Raw genomic sequence first — 23916 nt, forward strand, 5'->3', positions numbered from 1 at the left:
GCCATTTTCATTCTGTACCAACCAGACCTTGTGATGAGTGTGCACGTAAAGTTTCATGGTGATTATCCAAATAGTTTAGGAGGAGTGGTGTAGGAGGAGTGGTGATAACAAACTTGTGCTAACAGACATACGAACAACTGACAAGAGACCATCATTTTGCTCTTCCGGTCTATGACCAGGAGAGCTAAAACACATGCACTTATTTGCCGTACCTTCTATGTTATTTGACGGTGGGGCAAATTTTGTTGTTACTCTTTATCATTGCTAAGAAATAAATTAATCTCAGCTGATTTAGAGTAAGCTTATTTTCATAACATGAAGTACCTACCGTAACATTACCAGACGTATTAGTGAGGACATCGAAATCGCAAATGATGAAAGCAAGGAGGTATGTGGACATAATCGGTGTCGTTTGAAAATGATCAGCGACCCATCCATCACCCCTAAAAAATCAACAGTTTAAATATTATTCGAAACATTGTTTAATATCTTTTTCCTAAATAAAGCATGTCATACAAATTAAAATGAATGCAGGCACAAACATGCATGGCTATGAAAATAATTCGGGTGATAACTGCTTATCAAAGTGAGACAAATTACAAATATAATAAAATAGTGGTTTCATCAACTTATCTGGTGACATGAAATATTTCCGGCAATCAACAGTTCGGATAATGAAGTTTTTATTGTATATTGTATTAGAAACCTTAATGTGGCATTACAGTAGTTTAGATTCACTGAAAGTTCCTATAATTAGGTTTGGATACTAGAAGCTCCACTGTTGCACACAGATCCATGGTAAGGTAAATGACAAGCTGAGCAGAAATGACACGAGTTCCCTGAAGGAACTGGCTCTCTACAGGTCCAGAGTAATTTCCAGAAAGTGAAGATAAGATCATTTCTTCATTTTAAATGTCGAGCTATGCAACCATCTCTAATATTCTTCAGTGATAACAAGAGTTTCATGTTAATTTTATGGTGAACATATCGGATGTCTGACTGGCACTATCGTCATTTAGGACACAGTAATATCGGATGTCAGACTGGCACTATTGTCATTTAGGACAAAGTAATATCGGATGTCAGACTGGCACTTTTGTCATTCAGGACAAAGTAATATTGGATGTCAGACTGGCACTATTGTCATTTAGGACACAATAATATCGGATGTCAGACTGGCACTATTGTCATTTTAGGACAAAGTAGACTTAATTAAAAGTCCTTTGGTTAAAAGCCCATGTCATATGAATCTGGAGAGTAGTGCCAACAAGATTGTTAAGATAGTTGTCATATTAGCCATATTGGATGTATAATTGGCACCATTTTCATTAAGTCTATTGGTGAAAACCCCAATACAGATACTGTATATAAAAACTATTGGGAGGTGAAGCACTAACAATTGTTTTCAAGAGAGTCCCGATGGATCCCATATAATTAAGATTTGACATTTTTATTTAGGACCATCTCAACACCATAAGCGCTCATCTGATGAAAAGCCCATGCCAAAAATGACTTTCCATTGAAATGGAAAGAAAACAAGATTTTCACGCTGGCCTAGTGCTAGATGTCAGATCAGCACCATTTAAATTATGACCAACAAAACATTATACGGTGTCTTTTAGTGACAACACCATACTGATATGAGTATTCATTAAAAAGCAGTGATAACAACATCTTAACTCTTGACACCGAGTCATCCATACTGGACATTGTGTTATCCATATTAGACAAGAGATCGGAACTATATTTATCATTGCTAACTAGATATCATAAAAGTCTTGTGGTAAAATCAATATGCCAATATGGCTTTCCGTTCCATACAGGTGGAGCAGCAATAACACAATTTTTAAGATGGCCACTGAGGGGGCCATATTGGATGTCAGATCCATATAATCTTCATTTAGGACCAACCGGACATCAGTAAAAATGCTTTAATGAAAACCCCATGTTGATGTGACTATCCATTCAGGAGATGAGCAAATAATAATTTTCATGGCAGCCATAGTGGACATCAGATTGATACCATTGTCATATAACCAACTGGACAGTATAAGAAGCCCTTTCGTGATGACCCCGTGTTGAAGACTCCGTGTTTATATGACCGTTTATGTAGGAGGAGTAGCGATACAAGATTTTCAAGATGGAGATCAGATCAAAACCATTGTCATTTAGCACCATCTAGACATCATGAGAAGTCTTTTAGTTAAAACCCCATGTTGATACGACAATTCGTTCTGGAGGAGTAGCGATGACACGATTTTCAAGATGGCCACTGTGGTGATCATATTGGATGTCCAAGCAATATTGTTTGTATTCAGGACCAATTAGAGTACTACATGACTGGATAAATGTGTAGATTAAGCTTCATGACAATCTTGCAAGTAGCTTAGGAGGAGTAATGATAACACACTTGTGCTAAAGGACGGACCGACGACAGACGAAAGACCATCCCGTCCCGTAAGTTCTTGTTTATGACTAATAAACAATAGTCTTCCAAAGAGACAAACACTCGATGGGGCAAAAAGAATTTCCATAAATTCAATATAAGACCATTTCTTCCTTTTAACTGTTAAAACAATCTCTATTATTCTTCAGCGATAAGAATATTTTCAAATTAACTGGTTTGGGGCTTACACTAGAGGCTAGCTCAGTAATATTTTCTTTTAGGACAATCATCATTAGAAGCATTTGGGTGAAACCTCATGTCATATTGGTCATCCATCCAGGTGAAGTTGTGACTGCAAGATTTTTAAGACAACCATGGCAGGCATATTGGATGTACGACAAGCACCATTTGAACCAAATATGTATCACAAGAAGCGTATTAGTGAAAATCTCATCTTGATAAAAGTTAATATCTTTGCCACGTTGGTACTACATTCTGGAGGATAGAAGTAACATTCTGCATGTGTCAATTGGTCTTGGAGTATAACAACAACATCATCAACAACAACGAGAAAGAAAACAGAAAACACATTGCCACATGCAAACTAATCAAACATTTCTTCCTGGATAGTTTCTGATGTCCTACACTTCGCATATAATACAGCTGAACTTTCATGCTCCATCTTTATTAGTTGCTAATGGAAAAAAGTATATATTGCATTTTGACAGAATTGACTATCATAAAACAATCCTATACTCAGATGTAAGGTCCAGTAGAGAATTTTTATCAGTATAATCTTATAGATGCAAATCACATTTCTGATTTCACCATTTCACATTTTACTTTTAGATGAAGCAATCACGTTCTGAGACATAAGTTTCAGCTGGGGTTTATCTCACCGGCTTAAATACTTGGTATTATTTTACAGAGAATATGAATACCTAACATCTGCATCTCAAACTTTGCTTTGAGATAAAGCAATCATAACCCCAGATTTTAAGTTCATCCGAGATACTTATCACAAAGGCCTAAATTGTCAGTTTTTCTTGAAGAGATGATACAACTTTCTCACTTCTTTATCTCATATTTTACTCTGCAGTCTAGCAATGTCATTCTCAGACTTAACGTTTATTTGAGATCTTGTCTCATGACCTAAATTATCAGGGTTTTTCTCTTGCTGTGATAATATAATACTTCTCCATCTCAAAGCTTACTTTGAGATCTAGAAATGCCATTCTCAGACTTAAGGTTCATCTGGGATATTTATCTCACACAGATAAATTATCAGTATTATATTTAAGAGATAAAACAAATTTCCGACTTCTTTGTCTTATATTTTACTTTGAGATGAATCGTGCTGTTTATATTCATCAAAAACAGGATTTTTCCTATCGACATATAAGAGTAACATTTTGACAATGTCGACTAAAGAATAAAAGATTGTGTTCACATGTAATACGATGATCTAGCCTGGAGATTACACAATGAACATGTATAATACAATGCTCTAGGCTGAAGATCACATGATGAACACATGTAATAGAATGCCCTATCCTGGAGATCACACAATTAGCATGTGTAATAAAACGATCTAGCCTGGAGATCACACGATTTCAGTTCTGGCATGCAAATTTGTATTAAATCAATCATTTGGGACGTAAATGTTTAGCACCTTTTTCATTTGCTCAGAACAAAATAAAAATCAAACAAAAGCTTCGATTTTCTATGGTCTCATGTCCTGACTTTTGTGTTTAAAATTAAAAGATGAAACAGAGGGTATATAGTGGAGTAAATGGATTGTGTACGCAGAGTCATGCCAAAGCTCTCTTGCCCCTAAGGTCAGGATAGTTAAATTAGTGGGTTGCATTGACTCATTGACTGACCACTATGGTGTGCCCTTGGGCAAGGCACTTTATTTTAATTGTGTCACCACTTGGTACCCTATTTCTGTTGCTGTGACGTAAAATACCAAACCCAAATCCCAATTAGCTACAGCAATCTTTTAGATCTGGCACCAACATCACCGATATCCTACACTTCAAGTCACTACTGTTGACCTTTTTGGTAATGAAATTTAAGTGAGGCACAGCATTTACTTGTAATGTTTAATTTTAAAGGTAAATTTAAGTCGAGATTTCAATTTGGATGGTGAATCAACTTTTTTTAAAAGTAAAATATATTTTATCCAAACAAAAATGCAAACTTGGCACTTGCATGTCTGGATCAAACTGGAGAGCAAACTGTAATCTTTTTAACATCGATGGCTGGATTTTCGAGGTGGTTGATGGACTCCTAACATACTGCATACATATTTAATTTGAAATCAAGCACGATTTTGATTTGCACAAGTAAAAAAATCTATGGTGAAAAAAGATATTATTTCTACAGATATGTACATATGTACAGATGAATTATAGCTATAATTAAAGAAGCATTCAATAAATGCAATGTTCGGCGATTTCTCTTCGCCCTTGCCAGGCGTTCAGATCTTGGTTTTTTATTATAAATCTTTTAATTATTTCAATTTCTAAATAGATTACGTGCCATTTATGGGTAAGTAAAATAAATCACTGGTGTCATATAGTGCAGCGTGAGGTATACTTTCTTTACTGTTCAGTTTGTTGCCGTTCAGATCTGATATGGTGATGCTGAGTTGTCAGAATTTTTTGAGGTAAAATATTATATGTTCTACATTAAGTTAATGATAACATTTTTGATTGAAGTCGAAAAATTTATTTAATATATGCAAAGTGAAATCATTATGTAAAGGACATTAAAACGAACATCATGTTTCAGATTATCATGTGTCCCTTTTATAGAGGTTCAGTATGTAAATGGAATAAAGAAAATGTTCTTAAGGATCATTTTAAGAGCAACTATTCCGTTTATACAGGTGTCCTATATGACAGGCTTTATTACCTTTTTTCTTAGCAAGTTTGCTCTGCGGATAATTACATGGCCAATTCCATGCAATATGTAAAACCAAAGAGGTAACGTGATGCTGGCATCTCTTCAAGTACAAAATGAACAGGCATCAAGATAAAAACTTTAGAAGAAAATTATTTTTTAAAGATTAAATTTGAACAGGCAATGCATAATTAATTCTCAAATAATCTAAATACAAGACATACAAATCTCTTGTCCCTGAAAAGCCAAATTTCTTGGAGAGAACACAACAGCTTAACAGACTTATTTGGACAATGAGATACATGTCTATTTTATTTAAAAAATAATATTGAATTTTATATACATGCATAGGCACTGTACATAAAAAGGAAAAACAAAACTGCCGCCAACAAGTATATACCGAACAGGTATAGTTCTGATAACAATAATTTTTAAGATGGCAGTCTTTGTGGCCATAATGGATTTCAGAGTACAGTATAATCATTCTTATTCAGGAACAGCTTGTCATCATATAAAGTATTGCTTTAAAACCCCATCATGATATGACCATCGATTCAGGAGGGGTAGCGATAACACATTTTTAAACGGCTGCCTTAACGGCCATATAACATGTCAGATATAAACCATTGTCATTTAGGATGAACAAGACATCATAAGAAGTCTTTTGGTGAAACCCCTATTTTATACGTCCATCCATTCAGGAGAAGTAGAGACAGCACTATTTTCAATATTGCCGCTGTAGCAGCCACATTGAATGAATGGACGTCAGACCATTGCAAAAGCTCTTCAAGTCTATGACTAGTAGACCTAAAAATACACGCTTCCCAATACAGAATTTAAACAAAACTGACAGACTATTATTTTCTTTGGACAAAACATTAGTAATGTCTTATAAACATAAATTATTTCAGAGATAGAATGGGACTGATCCAGAGACAAAATGAGACAGATCCGAATTAATCATCTCAAGGTTTAAGCATTAAATGACCCTTGTAAAAATAATATTAAAAACTCATCTTGTATTAAATACGGTTAGGTTGTATGTAAAATACTTAGACATTTTTCACTGATAGAACAGTATTTTAAGTGATATAAATTATTTAGTTAGATTCATATTCCAGAAGGCATGATCTGTTTGAAACACTTTTCTTGAGAATGTCATCCCTGTAATCTCAAAACATTTTCTAGCAAGCAGCTTAAACGTGAAGGATTTCCATAGCCTGGGTCACTTTCACTCACCTAACAATTTGATGGGGTCTGAGATTCACGTTCAGTTTAGTTTTCAGGAAGTTCTGACACAACAGCTTTTGGATATCAATATTTTACCTGGATTCCGTCTGCATTATCAGCATATTTGATAGCGCTGTCGTCCCTTGTTTATGCACAAGGGTCACGTTAAATCTTGCCTTTATCGCTGGCTCATCCAGACATGGTGCTAGAAAAGTAATGGCCATATACCTGGAATATTTATTTTTTTGTTCATTAAATTATCTCACTCTCAGTTTTGTTTAGATAATGCTCAGCCTCAGTTTCAGCCAACTGAGTCAGAAATATTTCCTTTATAATTCTTGCAGGAGTGCAATGAAAGAATGGAATTATTTAAATGAGGGATTTGGCTCAGTGGACAGACTTTATTTCCTCACCTTGTTGTATTTCGTATTATAGGCATGTTTGATAATGCCTTCATATGTTCTTTTCTCACTAGAGTTATATCGAATGCAGCTTTTATAGCCGGCTCGTCAAAACAGGGAAAAGCCTTTCTTGCGTGGGTGGCCTCGAAATGAGTGATGGCACTATATCTGAAAATAGTATGACAAGAAAGTTTTATTTTAAAATAGTTTATTTCATGCAAATGAGAATCTGGTTTAATGTAGCTCACCAAAATGTTAAATCTCTAGATGGCATATGTGTAAAATCGACCAAGAGCAAAAGCTTTCTAACCGAGACCAAACTTTAAAACAAAATCCCTTTAGGATATCTAAGCTAATTTAGCGACAAAAAAATAGTTATGGTTGAGTTACATGTGTATACTGGGCAAAATAGTTTATATTATAACTGTAGGAATAGTAACTTTTAACAATAACACCAAAACACTATACTGAAAAAAGGGCTGAATGTATCATTTGAGAAAAAAAGTATGTTTTACAGAGTTTGCAGTATACTTAATATTATTTCTTTGTCATTGAACTTTTCGCATATAGATGCCATTGACAGGTATAGTTCTTAAATTTTTCTTAGACTTTTCATCAGTAGATTGAACTCTTCAGAAATATGCTCTTAAATATCATGATGCGAAAGAACATTACCAAGCCCATTTTTTCATCTCCAATTTTCCTTATCTACCATTTCATAAGTTACACTTGACAACATTTAGAAACACAGAATATCAACTTAAAGCTGGGTAATATATACGAAGAAAACATGAAATATGTCTTGTCTAGTTTTCACAACTGAAATTGTCAGATACAGAAAAGGCTTAATAGTGTTTAACTGAGCGCGTTGGTATGTATGTATGTATGTGTGTGTGTGTGAGAGAGAGAGAGAGAGAGATCATACACTGTTTGGTTAAAACCATTCTGATATCGGCTCAAGTGCAGACCATATAAATCGTCTTTCAATGGTCCTTCGAACTGACTGATAGTCACTGTGTAATTGTGGCCAGGCAGCAACTCTTTTTTTATGGGAAGTATCAGAAACTCCCTAGCCGCATCGATCACTTTAGTCCCATTGAAAATGTCTTCATTGCCATTGACTTCCTTAACAGATATTAATCCTGGATGATAAAATGACCATCTAATTAGAGACCAATGTGTACTCCTGCATTATTCCATGTTATGTAAAGAGACATGTACCGATCTAGACGGGGAGGCAATTATTTCTTGACTCAAAATATATTTTGAATTCCTTAATAAGGATAGAGTTATACAACAATATAAAAATAAAGGTTAGACTGGGACCATAAACATTTTTTAAGCAAAGTGTGGGACCAACTTTGTTTTCGAAAACAAATCTTAGCCCCTCCCAAACGCGCTTGAACAGAAAATAGTCGTAGTGGAGATAATAAGATTTTCACCGTGACCACTGCTATGGTCATATTGGGCTTGAGGACGGCATAGGAAGTCTCTAAAATGTGAAAACTTCATGTTGATATGTTAATCCATTTAAGGGATGTAGCGATAACAAGAACAAGATTTTCAACAGCACACCACAACATTCAATTTCGACCACACATCGTTTGAACTAGTCCAAACCACACTCACAATGGAGCAAAGGTCAGTCCATTTTTTCTGCCTATACAGCCCTCCTCCCAGTAGAAAAAAACAAGCTGGCTGAATCTCTCTTTTTGGAGCAGTTTCCGAATCTCCTGGAGTATGGAAATTCGATAGGTGGCAACCTGATTATTCTTGGAGATTTCAACTTTCACTTTGACTGTCACGGAAACCCAAACACATCAAAACTCATAGATTCCATTAATGTTTTCAACTTCAAACAGTCAGTTAACCAAACCACCCATAAACATGGTCACATTTTAAACTGGATTCTTTATAGACCTGGTGATAACATTCTTCGGTCCTCCCTGGTATCCCATGACCTTGCATCAGATCAACTCTGCATTATATGCCATTTTGACGTATCAGTCCCTAACCCTCCACCTTTATCTGCTACTAAAAGAAACCTCTGTATGATAAATATAACCAAACTAATGCACGACATCCAAGCAAACCTAACAACTTGCTTGCCTCCTACAGCAGAACAACTCGATAACTGCCTGCGTTCATTGCTCGACAAACATGGCCTAGCTACCAAGTGCAGAGTATCAATTCAAAAGTGTTCTCCATGTTATAGCAGTGTCAGGGACCAGCTTCGCACTGCTAAAAGAAACCGCCGTAAAGCTTAGAGGCTTTGGCTTTCCACCAGACTCACTATTCATAAGCAAATCTATGAAGCCGCTAAGAAGAATGTCACAAATATAGTCCATGCAGCGAAATCAGCCCACTACACTAGTAAGATCATGGAAAGTTTCAGCTGCAAAGAGCTCTTCGACATTACTAACAAGCTAATGTCAAGGAACAAATCTACACTGCTTCCAACTACGTTCTCTCCAGTCGACCTTCCGGACATGTTTGCAAATTTCTTCCGTGACAAAGTACAACCATTAGAGATAAGCTTGACACCACAATTTCAATTGACTCGTTGTCACCATACAGTTGGGATACAGAATTTGAGCTGCAACCATTAGCAGCATTTGAACCTGTCCCTGTGGATTTCGTACGTACAATCCTGATGAGGTGTGCACCAAAGTCATGTGAACTTGATCCAATTCCAGCATCACTGCTGCTTGAGTGCTTAGGTCCAGTATTGCCTTCACTACCTGGTGTTATTAATACCCCTCTCTCTCTCATGAGGGGAATTCCCATAATTTTTCAAAACTGCCATTGTAAAGCCTCTGCTGAAGAAACCAACACTAGACCAAAACGATTTAAAGAACTACCGCCCAGTTTCTAATCTCCCATTCATATAAAAAATCTAAGAAAAGGTTGTTCTATCCCAACTTGTATCTCATCTGAATTCAAATCTTTTTAGCAATGTACAATCTGCATATCGCCCTTGCCACAGTACTGAAACTACTCTTCTAAAAGTAGTTAATGACATTCTCTCTGCGCTAGATAGCAGAAAGATTACAGTCCTCACCCTCCTTGATTTGTCTGCAGCATTTGACACAATAGACCGTGATATATTACTTCTCCGTCTCCAGCATGTATTTGGCATTCGTGATACAGCCTTACTGTGGTTCAAGCCCTACGTGGTCAACAGGACACAAACTGTGTCTGCAAATGGAATACACTCCAGCCCAGTTGATCTATGTTGTGGTGTTCCACAGGGGTCTGTTCTTGGACCTGATCTCTTCATTCTATACACTCAGCCGCTCTCAAGTGTCGTATATCATCATCCAGTGTCTCACCAATTGTACGCTGATGACACCCAAATATACAAATCTAGCCACCCAACTGAAGTTGATGATACCATCCAAAGTGTAGAGAGGTGCATTTCTGATATGAAATCATGGATGACATGTAACAAGTTGCAGATGAATGATGATAAAACTGAGGCCATTCTGATCACAACACAAAGACTTTCTCATTTACATCCTTTACCTGAAACAATAAATATCAGCAACACCAACATTAAATTCACACAATCAGTACGAAACCTAGATGTTCCTCTGGACAGTGCACTCACATAGCACCAATATGTCATGAACATATGCAAGGCTGCATATCTTGAGCTGAGACGCATCAGCTCAGTTCGCAAATATCTTTCAGTTGATGTCACTAAAACACTTGTGTGTTCATTAGTACTTTCAAGACTGGACTATTGTAACTCAATTCTGTCTGGTTCATCTCAATATCTACTCCAGAAACTTCAAAAAGTTCAAAACAGATGCTCGGATCATAATTAGAGTACCATGATCAGAGCACACCTCCCCGCTGCTCTGTACCCTATACTGGCTATCCATTCGATCCAGAATCAAACACAAAATTTGTTCTCTATACTACGTCTCACTGTCGGACTCTAGTCCAACATACCTATCCGACCTCACCCATGTGTACACACCAGCAAGATACTTACGCTCCTCTTCTGACAATCTTGCCCACTGAACTTAGACACAAAGACACAGTGATCCTATTCAAGAGTGCTCTCAAAACTCACTTATTTCCACTGCAAGAACAAACTTAAAGACTTAATAATGTTTCCTACCTTTAATATTCTCAGCATGTTTTTTAATGTTTTCTAATTTCATGGTGTTTGTTTTTGTAATCATATCACTGTATGTTTTTTATCTTATAGGTGTTGTCTAATGTTGTAAAGCGCTTAGAGCTTCTAAAGATTAGGCGCTATATAAACTCCTTATTATTATTATTATTATTATTATTATTATCTATTAAATGTCACATCGGCAGCATTTTCATTTTAGACTAACTAGACATAATTTGAAGTCTTCTGGTGAAAACACCATCTTTATATCACCATCCTATTAGGAGGAATAACAATAGATTTTCAAAGATGGCTTCCATGGCAATAATCATGAACGTCAGATCAGCACCTTTAACCTTTGGACCAACTAGGCATAATACTAAGTCCAGTGTGAAAACGTTAAGTCCATATGACCATCCGTTCGATGATCACCAATTTCATTGAGAATCAAGTAGAAGTTGGGATAAATGTGTTCGTAATATTTCATGGAAATTAATAAAGCAGAATATGAACATTAGCGATAACAAACTTGTGCTAACGGACGAACGGACAGATGAAAGACCATCCCATCAGTTCTTCTGCTATATGATCAGTAGTACTAAAACTGACCACAAACAATACAAAACTACTTTTTAACTAGTCCAAGCGCTTTCCATTTTCACTGAGACATTTCGAAGGCAACTGAAAAACAGTGACAAACAAGACAAAATAATAAAGACCAAAAAGTAGATGAATTTACAAAGCTTTACGTGATTGAATGTCCAATGGAGTTTGTGTTTTGATAATTTTAGATGTCGCACCTTACTGCATTCAATCTAGATGATAAAATGGGGCATTTTTCTGTCAGAGTTTAAAGCAATACGGCACTGCAGAGTTTTATTCTTCCTTAATACAGGATAATAATGAATAATGTGTGCAAAGTCTTTTCAAAAAGTAATCTTTTTCTAATCAAATTAATAATCCTACAAACAAATGATATGTATTGTCCTAAATAGCCCATATATTTTGCAGACTTCATGTAAGCCAAACATATTCTCTTATCCTTACATCATTTCTAACAAATCACTACTATGCAAAACTGATACTGAGCTGAGGGTACCAACACAAATGCTTTATCTATTGAAAGTCAGAGAATATTTTCTAAAACAGAAGATGCTCATCGACGATGTCCAGCCAAGATCGCCATGATAAGCTTTCCCGGTGTAAGTCCACATTACAAGTTCACTGAGCACGATCTGATTTGCTAAATAAGCAACAACCTTCCAGCTGAACCTGAAAGGGCTTTGGACTTAAGAACTGTAGAACACCTAGATCATTCGCTATAAAGGACGACAGAAACATCAGCAGTAGGAGGTGCCGCTGCCCTTTTATGATAGCAACTGCAATGTGATAATGTATCAGACAGAACTGCTTTGACTCTGTACTTCTTCAAAGGTTCGTCACCCACAAGAAAGACACTGAAAATATTTGTGTGATCAGAGACGCATCCCATTTTGGTTTGGTTTGACTAAGTCCACTCACATAAAAGCTTCAAACAAAGCCATTGATGTGCACCAGAGATGCACAAAACAACATCTAGAAATGGCATACTCCCCAATTCTCCACCTTATGTTAAGACTCCCGTTTTACCCTATGGTCCAGGACTCTCTACTTGTATTCTACTTATGGTGTCCTCTCAATGTATACTGCACTTTGTTTCCATGGTAATATAAAAAGTACTAAAGGCGAAAAATTATAAGTATTCAAAAGGCACCTCTGCACAACTTGCTTTACATGTATGCCAAAGAACGGTTTGAGAGGTATCGTCAAGAAAAGAATGGGTCTTCCTTTCTTTTGAGTAGTATAGTATATTTATACATTTTAGTGGAGTGCTCCAAATAGACCTTCATTTCGTATTAGTAGTATTGCCTTAAGTAACCCATATATTTAGCAGAACATGGATCCGAGTTCACGTTGCGCTCCCCTCAGTACTCAGCCAATGCTCTGCCCGAGGCTGGGGAAGCAACGGATCCAACTTGCAAACCAAATACAGCAATTAATTATGGTTACGTGCCACTACCAATAGCAGTCCCTGACGTGTCAATGTCCACTGTCTTTCAAGCCATCGGACCAGCCCTACGACTTTTACACCTTAACATCAAGTGTCTCACAGCAGCGAAATGAACCATCATCAGCACTATAGCCCACCGTCATAATATGTCTGCCAGAGACTCACATAGCAGACCAGGTAGCAGGACGATACACCACTGGAGGCTTTGACCTTATTTCATTAACAGCTGACTCCAAATTCGGCCGTGCTATGTATACACGCTGAGACATTAATGGTGCCTTTCCAGTTTCCTCAACCAGATTCTGCGATGTGGTCCTGGTTGGAGGGTACAAGATTGCTAATGTGTACAAACTACCCAGTGCCCACTGAGGCAACAATATGATTCCAAATATAGAACATCCAACCGTTTATATTGGTGACTTCAAAAGCCATTCCATTGACTGGGGCTACTCACACTCTGATTGGTAGAGAGGGAAATGAGCAATGACCTCCTTCTTACCCACGACCTTTCACCTGACCTCTGCTGCACAAGCTCCACTGGTGACCATCCTCGGCCAGTAAGCCAAACAGCTGTGTACACCCTGCTTGAATGAAGAATGTCAGGCTTGTCTCAAGGAATATGAAGCATGTAAAGATCCAGACATAGCAGATCACCTGATCGATTCCCAGCACATTGCCAGGCGCACTCGCTGGGAGCAAACTACAGGGTCACTCAACTTTATGCGCTTCAGCCGGAAATGCTGAAGCTTGATTCGAAGACTTGGCACTGCTCAGCAACAACCAGTTCAAGCTCATTCTTCAAGACAAATGCTGTAACTAGCCACTTACTACAAGTGGCAAAGGCACCCATGGAGAAATATCACCGACGTCAAGTAAGAGATGAGTGGCAACAAATCTGAACTTGAGACGGTGCTTTGGAGCATCAAATCAGGCAAAGCAAAAGAATATGAAGACATCCTGTCTGAGTTCGTGAAGCATCTTGTCCCAAAGGTATAGGAATGCCTTTGCCGCTTTTTACACCCAGGCTGGTAGGGAAAAGTTCATGCTGACTTTGTGGCACCAGGCAAATATTACTGCGATCCCAAAGCCTGCCAAAGATCCCAACAATGAATCGGGTTATCATCCGATCTCCTTGCTTTCTGTCTGTTTTAAGTTACTGGAGCGCCTGATTCTGCAAAGAACTGGTCCTGAATTGTTGAATATCATAACTGTTGAGCAGGCAGGCTTCAGGCATGGTCATAGAACTTGCGATCAAGTCCTTGCCCTGACTACATTTGTTGAAAATGGGTTTCAGAGGAACCTTAGAACTGGAGTTGTTTTTCTGGCTCTAATTGGGGCATATTATATGGTCTAGCATGCAGGGCTGTTGTTGAAAACCTCCCGAGTATTGCTGTGCTGGATAGTTTAGACCATTGAACTGTTCCTTCACAACAGGCGCTTCAAAGTACACATTAGAGAGAGCTGCAGCTCGTATAGGCGTTAGACTAATGGACTCCCACAAGGATCTGTTCCTTTGCCAAGTTTGTTCAATATCTATAACAATGACTTACCTGTAACACAGTCGTGCAAGTTCATGTATGCAGATGATATTGCCCTCAGGACCCAAAGTTACTCATTTGCAGGGGGTAATGAACAAGGACCTGGAGGATATGATGGAATTCTTCAAGTAATGCCACCTAGAGCCAAGCAGAACAAAGACAGTCTCCAGCGTCTTCCACCTTAACTATGCAAATGCGAAATGTGAGCTCCTTGCATCCTCCTCAGTGGGCAGCAAATAAAACACGACCCGAAACCAACAAACCTTGGTGTGACTCTGGACAGATCGTTGACATTCAACAACCACCTGAAGAAAACTGCAGCAATACTTAGCATTTGAAACAACTTACTCCGCAAACTCGCTGGCTCGCCTTGGGGGTGCTAGTGCTCAGACACTCAAGACATCAGCACTGGCCCTCTTATTTGACAGCTGAATATTGCATTCCTGTCTGGGCTTGATCATCCTACACTAAGTTAATTGATGTCCAGCTCAACACAACAATGTGCATAATCTCTGGAACACTACTTCCAAATCCTTTACCATGGCTGCAGATACTTAGCAACATTCCTCCTCCACATCTGCATCGCCAGGAAGCACCCACAAAAGTGTTGGCTAAGGCCCATGCCAGTGAGAAACTTCCACTGTACATGGACATCACCTCACATCCAGCAGTCCGCTTGACTTCGAGAAGCCCAATCTGGTTATGTCCGTGGAGTGATATGTATGTGTATATTTTAGGTGAGTACTCAAAATAGACCTTAAGGTCTTTGGAGTGATATATATATGCATATTTTAAGTGAGTACTCAAAATAAACCTTAATGTCTTCGGAGTGATATGTATGTGTATATTTTAGCTAAGTACTCCAAATAGGCATTCAGGTTTTTAATAGTATACTATATGTATACATTTTACTGGAGTACTGAAATTGATCTTTCTTTTTTAGTATATATATATATATATATATATATATATATATATATATATATATATATATATATATATATATATATATATATATATATATATGTGTGTGTGTGTGTGTGTGTGTGTGTGTGTGTGTGTGTGTGTGTGTGTGAGTGTGTGTGTGTGTGTGATCCGGATTTTTAACATAGCTTTAACAATTTTTCAGTCATATCGCTATGATGTCTGCAGTGTAACAGTTTATAGTGACGTCTAGCACTGAGGCATCATGCTGCAAACATGTAGCATGCTGTCCCACCCACTCATATTATCCTGACACCAGGACGACCAGTTCTAACACTAACCTCTTAATGCTGAGTGCTAAGCAAGGCAGCTGTTAGTACCATTTTTTAGAAGTCTTTGGTATGACTCGGCTAGGGATCAATCCCATGACCACCCCCATCCGAGGTGGACGCTCTATATATGTGGACTTTTATTTGTAGAGTTTTCATAATGTCTGGACCATTTTACGGAATCCTGTGCATGCTATAGTATCAAGTGAACAAAGGTGTTTTGACCTTTGCACTTGTACTCATTTAAGCAGTCGTTTTAAAAAAAAAACTCACCAAAAGCAGGTAAAAGAAAGTGCTAACAATGAATTACAGTAGTATATTACAATAATTTTAAATCCTATGATTTTATTCTACTTGTATTTATGTACGCAGGAGGTACGTACGTATATATATATATATATATATATATATATATATATATATATATATATATATATATATATATATATATATATATATATATATATATATATATATAAGTCATATATACATATATATATATATATATATATAAGTCATATTTACATATATATATATATATATAAGTCATATATACATATATATATATATATATATATATATATATATATATATATATATATATATATATATATATATATATATATATATATATATATATATATATATATATATATATATATATATATATATATATAAGTCATTTACCTGCCCCAAAAATGAACCACTATTCCTCCTCGGCGACTTTAATGCCAGAGTAGGTGCGGACCACGAGTCACGAGTCATGGCCTACCTGCCTCGGATATCATGGCACTGGAAAGACCAACGAAAACGGCCAGAGACTGCTGGAGCTATGCACCTACCATGGCCTGTGCATCACAAACACCTTCTTCAAGTGTAAGCCACAACACAAAGTGTCATGGAAACACCCCAGATCTCATCACTGGCACCAACTCGACTTGGTCATCACCAGGCGCTCTGCCCTCAACAGCGTCCTCTCCACCAGAACCTACCACAGTGCAGACTGTGACTCCGACCATGCCCTTGTGAGCAGCAGAGTGCGACTACAGCCACACGCGCTACACCGCTCAAAACCAAAAGGACGTCCTCGCATAAACACTGCACAGATGTCAGTCCCTGCCAAGGTGGAGGAGTATGTGTCTGCCCTGAACAAGGCTCTCCAGGACCTGCCTGAGTATGACGCTACAGCCAAGTGGAATGCCATGAAGGGTGCCATCTACAGTACGGCTATGTCAACGTTTGGCAAGAAGGAACGACCCAGCCAGGACTGGTTCAATGCACACCTGTCAAGGATGGAACCACAAATCGAGGAGAAACGAAAAGCCTTCATAGCTTACAAAAAATGCCCTAATGAACGGACGCTTGCTGCTCTCAGAAGTGCCCGAAGTAACACCCAACGCATTGCTAGACAGTGTGCGAATGAGTACTGGCAACAACTGTGTGAAGGGATCCAGCGCAGTGCCGAGTCCGGACACATCCAAGGCATGTACAGTGGCATCAAGAAGGCTCTAGGCCCCACAGTGAAAGGGGTCGCTCCCCTGAAATCCCTGACGGGAGAGAAGATCACAGACCGTGGGCAACAGATGGCCAGATGGGTGGAGCACTACTCAGAACTATACTCCCGAGAAACATCAGTCACTGATGCAGCCCTCAGCAGCATAAAGAATCTGCCCACCATGGAAGAGCTCGACAAAGTGCCAACCTTAGAGGAGCTCAGCAAAGCAATCGACTGCCTTCCAAACGACAAAGCACCAGGTAGTGACAGCATCCCGCCCGAAGCTATCAAACGTGGAAAACCAGCATTGATTAAACCACTGCACGAGCTACTTTGCCGCTGCTGGGAGGAAGGAGTAGTCCCCCAAGACATGCGTGATGCCACAATTGTGACCCTTTACAAAAACAAGGGCGACCGCAGTGACTGTAATAATTACAGAGGGATCTCGCTCTTGAGTATTGTTGGTAAAGTGTACGCCCGCATCATACTCAACAGGCTGCAGTTGCTGGCAGACCGTGTGTACCCGGAATCACAGTGCGGCTTCAGAGCAGGCAGGTCGACGACAGACATGATCTTCTCCCTACGACAACTCCAAGAGAAGAGCAGAGAGCAAGGTCAACCACTCTACATGATGTTCATCGACCTCACCAAGGCCTTTGACTTGGTCAGCAGGAAGGGCCTTTTTGAACTTCTGAGTAAGATCGGTTGCCCCCCAAAACTCCTCAGCATGATAATCTCTTTCCATGCAGATATGAAGGGAACAGTCCTGTATGATGGATCATCCTCAACTTCCTTCCCAATTAACAGTGGTGTGAAGCAGGGCTGCGTGCTGGCACCAACACTTTTTGGGATCTTCTTCTCCCTGTTCCTGTCCTACGCCTTCGACACGTCCACGGATGGCATATATCTACACACCAGGTCCGATGGGAGGCTGTTCAACCTGGCACGACTGCGCTCAAAGACCAAAGTGAGAGCTGTGCTCATCAGGGAGATGCTTTTTGCAGATGACGCAGCTCTTGTGGCCCACACCGAGGAAGCCCTCCAGAGACTGGGAGACCGTTTTGCTGTTGCCTGCACGCAGTTTGGTCTCACAATCAGCTTGGAAAAAAAAATGTCAGCGTGCAAGATACCACCATTGCCCCTTCAATCAAAATCAATGGTGTCACCCTGGAAGCAGTCAACAACTTTACCTACCTAGGGTCAACCATCAGCAACACTCTCTCGATTGATATGGAGCTGGACAGAAGGCTTGGAAAGGCAAACACCATCATGGCTCGATTAACAAAGAGGGTGTGGGAAAACAACATGCTGACAGAGCACACCAAGGTCCAAGTCTACCAGGCCTGCGTTCTCAGCACCCTTCTATATGGAAGTGAGACGTGGAGTACCTACATGAGGCAAGAACGCCGGCTCAACTCCTTCCATATACGGTGCCTAAAACGCATCCTGAAAATCAGCTGGCAAGACCGTGTTCCACACAGCGAGATCCTGCAGCGTGCAAGTACCCCCAGCATGTACTCCCTGCTAATTAAATGCCGCCTTCGATGGCTGGGTCACGTCCGACGCATGGAGGATGGAAGGCTGCCAAAGGACATCTTATATGGACAGCTGGCCACTGGCATGAGAAGAGTCGGACGCCCCTCACTCCCTTTCAAAGATGTGTGCAAGAGGGACATGAAGGCATGCAACATTTCACCCGATGGCTGGGAAGAGCTGGCTGAGGACCGAGGCACCTGGAGACTGGTGGTAAACAATGGCATATCAGTCGCTGATGCGAGGAAAGGCCAGTTGGCGGCAGAGAAACGTAAGAGAAAGAAGAACGAAACAGCAACCACAGTAACGCAGACTTCCCAGTATGTCTGCACCATCTGCAGTAGGGACTGTCACTCACGTATAGGCCTGCACAGCCACAGCAGACGATGCCAACAGAGACAGACAACACCCCAAGGGCGCTATTCGCATGGTCTTTCGAGACCGAGTCGCCAATGATGATGATGATGATGAAGTCATATTGATAAATTACTTCAACCTTTCATTGCAGATAAGTTTAATGAAGTACAAATTTATTTTATTTAAATGGAAAAATATCAAACATGTTTTATAATCCATCTTACCTGTGATGTTCAATTGTTTCATATGGAGTGTAATGTTCCATGTTGCACTTAGACATTGAACATCCAGTTTTAGTGAACCGTTAAACTTGAAGTTTGAATGATTATTTCCGTACATATCAGGCTGCAGTTCAACTGTATACAAAATAGGTTTGACAGCGGTCGGAAGGCGAACATCCGTAACACGTGGTTTTTTGGTTGGAGTCGGTGTTGATGGCATAGTAGTCGCTGCAGGTGTCGGTGTAGATGATGTCGCTGCCGTTGACGGGACTGAACAGGCATCACCTATGAAAATTAAAAACTTTCTTTTATATACATGCATGTACTCTTCTCTGGAGTGTTGATGTCTTTTCGTCTTGTCTTGTCACAGCAGTGACGTGAAATGCAATTGAATGGTTAAAAGGAAACAGACGTACCTGTCGGACTAGGACTTTTTCTCGTTTGTTTCTCTCTAGGTTAAGTTAAAAATTACATGCTGGAGATATTGTAACAAACCTAAGATATGTGTTATGTGTATTTGTGTTTCCGTGTTTAGCTCTGTTAGACTTTAGTGACTAATTGTTGATGATGTGGAGTCGGTGTTGGGAAAATGTTTCTCAACCCAAGTCATTTACCAATTTGTGACCCTCCCTAATATCTTAACATACAGAACTATCTGTAGTTTTTAGTTATATGTGTTCAGTAATTTGAGATAAGAATAAGTCTTTGTATTACGTGCTTAGGTTGAGTCTTTCTACTGCATTGCATGAAGTAATAATCGTCGGCTTAGAAATCCCTTCTGATGAGCCATGCACTTGTGAAACAAGAATTTCCATTGAAGTGTGAACTTAGAGTTTCGTTATATGTGGTCATTAGGTAAATTGAAAAAAAATATGTGTGGTATTCGCTCACTTAAGAACTCTTCCGTTGACACCATATTGTGTATTTTCGTCTTTGGAAATGGGAAACAACGGACATCGAGCTACGCTCATGCAGAAGTTTGGTTCGCTAGGTATGAGACCCTTTGCGTGTAATAATATTGTGATATTCCATTTGTCCGTTACAACATCTCCTAATGGGAGTGGGACAGACATTCTTGAAACTTTACAGGTAGCTGGTATATTTGAAGGGTATTGTTTTTTTAATTCATCCACTGGAATCCAGTGGGTGGGGATGAAGGTTAAAGGTAAAAAGATGTACAAAGGATGCCATTTTCAGATATATTTTATTAACAAAGTTTAGTGTATACTGTCATGGTAGGAAAACATACTCTATGTATCGGAGGAAGAACAAAAACCATCTGTATATTCTAATAATGAGCCAGTTTAGGTGAAATGCTTTTTTTCCAATTTGTCTACTTAGCTTAAACTGCAATATTTTCAAAACACTACCCCTGTTGCTAAACGTAAGGCCAAAATATTTATATAGTTGTAAGAAAAAGGTAGCGTTTTTATTTGCATTTAATTCCACTATGTACCTTCTTTTTCCGCGAGAGAAGTATGTTTTTGTTTAGTAAAGTTCAGATTTAGTTGTCTTTGAATGGTTCCATTCTTTAATAGCCGCATTGTCTTATAATTTGAAATGATTAGAACTGGCTTTAATATACACAAACTATTTGACTCGCATACATTATTATTTTCAAAAGATAATCTGCAACATTGGTTCACAAATAAATGAGTTCCCAGTCAAAAGGTATGAAAAGAATTTAAATATTCCTAAAATAGTTCAGTACATTTTGGGAATTTTGAATATCCAAGCAGTTGAAGAGAATGGTGGAAAACAGATAAACGTAATACACTGGCACCAAGCATAGGCAATTCATGTCAATAAAAACAGCAAAATAATCTATTCATGTCAATAAAGACATAAAATAGGCTATTCCTGTCAATATAAAAACAATATAGGTTATTCATGCCAATATAGACACAATATAGACTATTCCTGTCAATAGCGACACAAGATTGGCTATTCATGCCAATAAAGACACAAGCATTGGTTATTCATGGCAATAAAGATATACTATAGGCTATTCCTGTAAATATTTACACAAGAAAGCCTATTCATGTAAATAAAGACACAAGATTGGCTATTCATGCCAATAAAGACACAAGCATTGGTTATCCTTGTCAATAAAGATATACTATAGACTATTCATGTCAATATAGGCTCTTCATGTCAATAGCGACACAAGATTGGCTATTCGTGCCAATAAAGACACAAGCATTGATTATTCATGTCAATAAAGATATACTATAGGCTATTCATGTCAATATAGACACAATATAGGCTATTCATGTCAATAGCGACACAAGATTGGCTATTCGTGCCAATAAAGACACAAACATTGGTTATTTATGTCAATAAAGATATAATATAAGCTATTCCTGTCAATATTTACACAAGATAGGCTATTCCTGTCAATAAAGACACAAGATTGGCTAATCACGTCAATAAAGACTAAAGCTAAGGTTATTCATTTTAATAAAGACACGAAATATGTTATTCATCACAATATAGACACAAGACAGGCTATTCCTGTCAATATTTACACAAGATAGGCTATTCTTGTCAATAAAGACATAAGATTGGCTATTTATGACAATAAAGACTAAAGCTAAGGTTATTCATGTTAATAAAGACACAAAATAGGCTATTCATGTCAATACAGACACAATATAAAATTGACACAAATCATAAAATAGCCCAAAGCAAAGTGTTGCAATGAATAGATATAGGCTAAAATTACACTGATTATGGATCATTATTTCTTTAAAACAATAGATTAAATGTTCATGTTACAATTGTCGCCAAATATATTATTAAAATTAGTTCTCAACATGATAATCGTTTTTATTAATACATTACAAAATATTTTATATGACAGTTACAGCTTTGAGACCAACATTTAGTATACATTCTATTTCTCTACTATTAGCTTATTTAATATGTATTGCATTTCTCTAATATTGACTTATTTAATACATATTCTATTCTCTAATATTGACTTATTTAATACATATTCTATTCTCTAATATTGACTTATTTAATACATATTCTATTCTCTAATATTGACTTATTTAATACATATTGTATTTCTCTAATATTGACGTATTTAATTCATATTCTATTACACTAATATTGACTTATTTAATACATATTCTATTGTCTAATAGTGACCCATTTGATACATATTCAGTATCTTATTATTTAATACATATTCTATTTCTCAAATATTGACGTACTTAATACATATTGTATTTCTCAAATATTGACGTACTTAATACATATTGTATTTCTCAAATATTGACGTACTTAATACATATTGTATTTCTCAAATATTGACGTACTTAATACATATTGTATTTCTCTAATATTGACTTTTTAAAACATATTGTTTGTCTCTAATATTGACTTATTTAATACATATTGTATTTCTCTAATATTGACTTATTTAATACATAATGTATTTCTCTAATATTGGCTCGTGAAACACATATTGTATTTCTATCTTATTGACTTATTTAATATATAATCCATTTCTCTAATATTGACTTATGTCATACATATTGTATTTCTCTAATATTGACTCATTTAATACATATTGTGTTTCTCTAATATTGACTCATTTAATACATATTCAACTTCTCTAATAGTGACTCATCAGTTGTAGAATCATGAAATAATAATACGACAACACTGCTAACGACGAGCAGATATGTAAAAACATACAACGTCTGCAAGGTGGGTACAATCTCCTAAAAACTAAATAAATAAAAGGAAATAGAAAGAACAACGATCAAATTTTATATCTAAGTGTTATGTCCCTTTAAAAATAAAACGGCGTCATAGTCTCGTACTATGCAAAGAAGGTAAAATGTATATATGATATTACTATAATTATATATAAATATAATCGTGCACAAAACAGATGGGACTGAAGCCCTACTGGCTGAAAAGAAATTCCGGAAATTACAGATATGACCATTTCTTCCTTTTTATTGATGAGTGTAAAAACCATATTCGATATTCTTCATGGATGATTATATTTTCAAATTAGCTGCTGTGGACATAGAGGCCATCCATTTAGTACGTGCGCAAAAATCTGGCAAAGCTTGACCCCTTCCACCTGTACACATGCGTACATTTAACACACACACACACACACAGATACACACACACACACGCGCGCGCGCGCGTACGTAAGCTCGACCCCCCCCCAAGTCTATAGAACGACCTATATTTAATCCCTGCAAAAATGATCAAGGATTAATAATATTAACGTGTTTAATAAAATACTCCACCGACGTTGAATATCAGGACTGAATAAAAGAAATAAGCTGCGCAATTTTAAAAAGTTTGTCTAGTGAGAGCTAAATTTCAAACGCCGACTGAACCTAGTCGAACAGGTTCCGTATTAGACAAATTATTATCGATGTCACC

At 37.8% G+C, this 23916-nt stretch overlaps 1 protein-coding gene across 1 annotated transcript in view; it reads right to left on the reverse strand.

Moving 5' to 3' along the window:
* LOC149772817 (aminopeptidase Ey-like) overlaps positions 1-19762 on the reverse strand; it is a 51085-nt gene extending 31323 nt beyond the window's left edge. The window contains exons 1-5 of the mRNA XM_089947257.1: positions 19501-19762; positions 7850-8066; positions 6937-7092; positions 6620-6751; positions 329-443 (exon numbers count right to left, since the gene is read on the reverse strand). Coding sequence (XP_089803383.1) covers positions 329-443; positions 6620-6751; positions 6937-7092; positions 7850-8066; positions 19501-19717 — 837 coding nt within the window. The 5' untranslated portion in view covers positions 19718-19762. The remainder of the gene's footprint in view (positions 1-328; positions 444-6619; positions 6752-6936; positions 7093-7849; positions 8067-19500) is intronic.
* Positions 19763-23916: the final 4154 nt, after the last annotated feature.

The sequence above is a fragment of the Sinohyriopsis cumingii genome, unplaced genomic scaffold, assembly GCF_028554795.1.
Source record: "Sinohyriopsis cumingii isolate HCF-2022 unplaced genomic scaffold, ASM2855479v2 utg001170l, whole genome shotgun sequence".
Classification (NCBI taxonomy): Eukaryota; Metazoa; Mollusca; class Bivalvia; order Unionida; family Unionidae; genus Sinohyriopsis; species Sinohyriopsis cumingii.